Raw genomic sequence first — 6,000 nt, forward strand, 5'->3', positions numbered from 1 at the left:
GCCTGACAATGTTAGGGCATGCTTCCAGTGAGACGATAGATTGTGTTCTGGGGGATCCAGATACGGACTAGGGCATTCCTGAGCCCCTGGACAATCTGAGGTGCAACCTGGCGATGTTGGATGAACCCAAACATAATGTCCCAGAGGGGTTGTATTGGCATTAGGTCAGGTAAGTGTGGAGGTCAGTCAGTGGTATCAGTTCCTTCATCCTCCAAGAACTGCCTGCATACTCTCATCATATGAAGCCAGATATTCTTGTTCACCAGGAAGAACCCAGAACCAGCATAGGGTTTGACAATGGGTCCAAGGCCTTCATCCTGATACCTAATGGCAGTTTGGGTGCTGTTGCTGAACCTGTAGAGGTCTGTGTGTCTCTCCGTGTATATGCCTCCTTAAACCATCACTGACCCACCACCCAACCGGTCATGCTGAACAATGTTACTAGAGGATGTTGGGCCCTCAGGCCACCTTCGTGAACTCTGTTTCTGATTGTTTGGTCAGAGACATTCATGCTAGGGGCCTGCTGGAGGTCATTTTGTAGGGCTCTGGCAGTGCTCATCCTGTTCCGAAGCAGATACTGGCCCTATAGGTCGTTGGTCATTACATATTGATACAAGTATTATTACTTGATGTTGTAGCCAACTCTTAAAAGTCATAAGAAATGCTGTAGAATGATCCCTGAGCTCAAGACAAAAAAATAAACAATTCCTAAAACACACAACCACATGGGGATCCTCCCTACAAAGTTCTTACAAAACTATTAATCCTTGTTTGAATCACAGTGCAACTTTACTGGTTCTTAAGTGTTACGCAAGGAGACTTAATCATCTGAATACATATGCCACGATTAGAGGACAGCACACAAACTCTCCCTGAACCAACACAGTTGATGTGAATCAAACAGTTAAACTTTCACTTTGGAGCTAACTTTGTATTTCATCAAAACTATCCCAGCTGTCAAGTCATGAATTAGCATATGCATGCTACATCATCTTAATCATAGATGAGTGATACAGATCCCATCATTTACAGACAACTGCCACACCTATGGAGGCTTACACTGGAAAATGTAAAGTAGCAGAATGAAGAGTGACATATGTGTTCAGTAAACTGAGGAGAAACCGAGAGATGGCAAGAACAGAAAGAGAGAAACCGCACGCTTGACTATCTTCACATTGGTCTTAAGGGAGCTGAGCTACATCCTTCCCGGAGTGTCCTATCCGGCGAAGGCTAATGAACACCTTTTCCCAGTCATTCAGTGCATACATCATTTCAAAACTGGACATCATGGGAGACAAAACTTTAACAGTTGCTCTTTTCCCCCCTCAGGGTTCTAAATGGGTGCACTTAGTGATTTGCTGCTGCAAAATGCTCCAGCTAGAACTGATTCAGAACTAAAAATTACACACTAAATGTACCTACACTGGCAGATGTTGTACAAGTCACCCTTCACATATTTTTTCTTCATCTACAGGCTTTCCTTGCAGATAGCAGCACAAAATCTATTCAAATTCAAACACTGTAACACTAGATTTAAAAACTGTATTATTTTAAGCAATTTCTTTACATCGAAAGGTATAACAGGGATCACAACATAAAGTCAAAACATAAGCAGCTTTCCAGCCAGTGTGGATTTCAATGTCAGACTATTGCAGCAGCCTTATGTCAAGTTCTGCATGTGTCACCTGAACCTTGCAACACTCACCATCCTTGCGGTGGTAGGTGATCTCCACTTTGCGCTCCTCGGACCCCAGCAGTGCCTGGGCCACCTGGGCCACAGCGTGCCGACTGGTGAACTGGCCATGCAAGAAGTCACAAGTGCATGGCTTCTGCATTACATCTGGCCTGGAAAAGCCCGTCATCTCGCAGAAACCATCATTACAGTAGATAATAGCGCAGTTCTGCACCCGGGCATTGGCTATGATGAATTTCTTATCTGTGACGAGGCAGAGAAGAAATTGGGGGAGAAAGCGTGTTACCGTGTTTATAGATGTAATTTTAAACTATTTGCACATAAATAAGAATATGAAAAAGTATAACAAATGTTTTATTTAACTAATACAAGTAGGTGTATTGGTTTGTATGGGATTATCCAGAATTACAGTCCTGAATGCTACTCAGCTGACTGAATAAAATTATGAAACTTCACATGTAGGTGGGATTGCTCTAGACAATAAGCATGTTCAGTAAATCCTTAGTAGGCTTAAATACTCCACTTTCTATTAACGAGGTGGCGTTAAATTTGACATTTTTTTAAAACAACAATGTGGAGACAACTGATGCACATTTTTGAGTTGTAAAAACCAGATTTGAGGCATAACTGAAACCCATTTTTAAAAGCGTAATTAGCTAAATTCATATATGGGGGATATAATCTGTAATTAATTAAGTTAATCCTTTAATCCGTGTATATCACATGCAGCATTTTAAACTACATTTCCCACCGGAGCAGGAGAAAATGAGAAGGACACCAGAACTAAACAAACCTGGTGCGCGATAACACAGTATGGTAATTGACTCATAATGACTTTCATGGATTTCTGGCATTAACATCACAGGGTTAGCCATCCAAAGCCTTGCTGGTGTATAAAAGAAGGCCTATTCCTAACAATAACTGATCTCGAGGAGCAGCGGGACAGACACAAAAGACAAGCAGCACAGCACAGTGCACCCACACAGTACCTGACACCCAGGAAATCTACTTACTTTGTCCTTCGAATTTCCGAATAATTACTCCCAAAAATGTGTTTTGTGGCGCAACATGACCCCTCCGGACAGGCATGGTTCCCCTTCCAAAAATAATAATAATAATGATGGAAGAAAAAAAATCTTTGTCTGTCCAAGTAAGAGCACACCGGTCCCCACAAAAATGTCTTCCGTAAAGTTATATAGCGGATGTCAACCGAAGCCAGAGGGGCTCCCCGTATTCTTTGTCACCAGTCAGTCATCCTCGTAAAAAAAAAAAAAAGCCCCAACAAACCGCTTTCCGGTTTTCTTACCCAAGCCCCAATGTTCCCTTATTTCAACTCCGACGTGTCCCCCGTTGAGCGCATCGCAGAGGCTTCTCTGCGCTCCTCGCCGACGTGAAGCTAGAAAGAAAGAAAGAATCGGCAAACCGCAGTTTAAACATTTCACCGTCACTCCTCGAAAGCACTGCGCGCTTTTTGTGTCTGCGCGTGAGCAGAAGGCGCGCGTGCGTGCGTGCGAGCGAGCGAGCAGGAGTCTATTGTTGTGAAGGGAAGACGGATGGTCTCTGAGGCCAATGGCTGAGAGGCGTAGCACCGACACTGCGAAGGGAGAACCCACAAGGATGCGCAGACAAAGCAGCAAACGTAGAGATGTTAGAGGCGAGGCGGAGAAGTAACGGATTACTGTAACACCTTCCAGTGTGGTTAGACGCATCATTTCATGAGTAGGCTTTAGTTAAGTTAGCACAGAGTAAACACAGCTCGTACTTTTAGCTGATACACGCCTAAAGGCGAATTATTATCGACATTTTCAATATTCAGTTTTCCTTTTTATCTGTCTTATCACAGCTGCTACATTTATTGTAGACTTTATGAGCGCAAGCTAGCTTAACTTTGCCTGCTTGAATAAAAAAAACAAACCAACGGAATTTTACTGAAAGGACTTATCTTATTTTGGTTTGCAACATGACATCGAGTGAGGAAATACGTTTTGACATAGAATCATTATTTTTCTTTGTTACTTTTTCTGAGTCGCAAGCCCGACAGCGGCAGTGGGAGGCTGAGACCAGGGCAGGCGTATTTTATTCAAAGAGAGCGCTTGGCCACCACATATCTCCCCTTTCCGCTTTTCCTGTAAAACACCGTTTGCATCCAAAATGGAGCAAGGATCCGCTGTCACTGCCTCGGCCAGGCGCTGGCCATGGTGCTGCTGTTGCGGCGTCTCACAATTCCGCCCGCTGCTGGTTTCAGTAACTTTTTTTGAATGAAAAGATTCAGCCTTTGTTGCTGCCTTGTAACGAACGTAATACACTGTGTAAAAAATAACAACAACAAAAAAAAAAAAACAATAAAAAAGATAATATTTCCCATTCAAGCAGTCTACACTTAGTTGCTGTAAACTCTCCTTAGAATGCAACAGCTTACTTGAGGTCAAATAATTACTCTCTCTTCCAAAATTGTGCTTTCTGGCAGAGATTTAATAGTATATTCTGCACATTAGCAGTACTTTCATATGACTGAATGTTTTATTATTGAACTATTATTTGTTTACCATTAACAGCATTTTTCTAGCTTGTTGGGTGGTGTTTTTTTATTTATTTAAAAAAAGCAACTTATCTTTTCAATGCCATTTTCACATTCAGATACACAAAGAAGATAACAAATAACAGTAGACTGAAATAAAAAAAACCCCACATAAATTAGAGTGACTTTAGCTAGCATTTCATGTTATTTACATGCAAATTAGGGCTCAGGTGATAGAACGGGCCATTTAGTAATCTACTAATACTTCTAATGAAGGTCAGCAGTTTGATCCCTAGCTCTTCCAGTCTGCAGGCTTCCAGTGTTCCTAAATTGCACCCAGTGTATCCATTATAATCGTCTGGGCGTATAGTGAAAAAGCAATTAAAGGCATGGAATTAAAGTGCTGCATGAATTTGTGTGGTATGAGTGGATGAATGTGACATGTAGTGTTTAAAGTGCTTTGTAGTGCTCAGTAAAAATAGTTAAGAGCCATTTAAATAGTAATCTATCACATATGAACTGGTAACATGTTTATATCAGTTGTTCTATAAATGACATTTATTAGGTCATATATGTGCAATCTTAATCTACAAACCCATAGCTATAAAATTAAAGTAGCATTTATTGTATAAATGTGCTTTCAACCACAATTATCTATATTTCTTTTGGAGAATTTGCACTAGATCTCCTACTGATCATTTAATGAACTACACCAACATGAGCTAGCAGGTTATCTATACCGGGTGTCTTAAAATGCTCTTGTTTCCTTTTATTATCTTTTCCCCCTTGGTCCACTTTCCTTGCAGATTCAATTTATTCACTATGTCTCCTTCAGTGTTCCACTCAGACACGCACAGGCAAATAAGCACTCCCATACTCTAGTGGAACATCTGTCCTGCTCCATCTGCTCCATTGAGAAAATGATTGACAATTCAACAGACATGGTGGGGAGGGGAGTTGCAGAGACTGCAGACTATGTTGCTTTTGCAGTCTTTTATTTCTCTCTTATTCCGCTACTCCTCCCTCAGTCTGTGTCTGTTACAGAGCGAGTAAAACTCTCCCTTCACTGAAACAGTGAAGGCAAGGCCTACCCCTGCCATAGTCACAATCCCATCCATCCATCCGCTTATCCTTTTCAGGGTCGCGGGGGGCGCTGGAGCCTATCCCAGTTGTCATAGGGCGAGAGGCGGGGTACACCCTGGACAGGTCGCCAGTCTGTCGCAGGGCCAACACACAGGGACAGACAACCATTCGCACTCACATTCATTCGCACATTGTGACAATTTGGATTATGCAATTAACCTATCCCCACAAGCTGCATGTCTTTGGACGGTGGGAGGAAGCCGGAGTACCCGGAAGGAACCCACGCAAACACAGGGAGAACATGCAAACTCCACACAGAAAGACCCCGGCCTGATGTTGGAATTGAACTCAGGACCTTCTTGCTGTGCGGCAACAGTGCTAACCACCGTGCCACCGTGCTGCCCACACAATCCCATTTAAAGAAAATGCAGTGTTTGTTAGTTTGTATTCCAGCTCTTAACGTGCTCAATGAAATGACAAAACAAAATTTACATAAAAATCTGAGGGCCTTTTTTATTCGTGTTTCCTTCTAGATGGTCCCTTTAGGTGTTGTCACAGTAGATTATCTGCCTCCATCTCACTCTGTCCCAGGAACATCATGCAATCAAAAAATCAAAAATAGGTATTCCCCAACAAATTGTGTGGGGTTTCTGAAAGTTGCTAAGAGTTACTGTGATTTCCAATTCATACAGGTCTAGTGACTGGT

At 42.3% G+C, this 6,000-nt stretch overlaps 1 protein-coding gene across 3 annotated transcripts in view; it reads right to left on the bottom strand.

Moving 5' to 3' along the window:
- Window positions 1–3,217, bottom strand: part of LOC146547627 (voltage-gated inwardly rectifying potassium channel KCNH7-like) — a 79,678-nt gene extending 76,461 nt beyond the window's left edge. For all 3 annotated transcript variants that reach the window (XM_085265559.1, XM_085265558.1, XM_085265557.1), the window contains exons 1-2: window positions 2,707–3,217; window positions 1,706–1,936 (exon numbers count right to left, since the gene is read on the bottom strand). In XM_085265559.1, coding sequence (XP_085121685.1) covers window positions 1,706–1,936; window positions 2,707–2,782 — 307 coding nt within the window. In that variant the 5' untranslated portion in view covers window positions 2,783–3,217. The remainder of the gene's footprint in view (window positions 1–1,705; window positions 1,937–2,706) is intronic.
- Window positions 3,218–6,000: the final 2,783 nt, after the last annotated feature.

Source organism: Mchenga conophoros, linkage group LG23 (assembly GCF_057382185.1).
Source record: "Mchenga conophoros isolate Kocher_MC1m ecotype Shallow Benthic linkage group LG23, M_conophoros_male_GT1.1, whole genome shotgun sequence".
NCBI lineage: Eukaryota > Metazoa > Chordata > Actinopteri > Cichliformes > Cichlidae > Mchenga > Mchenga conophoros.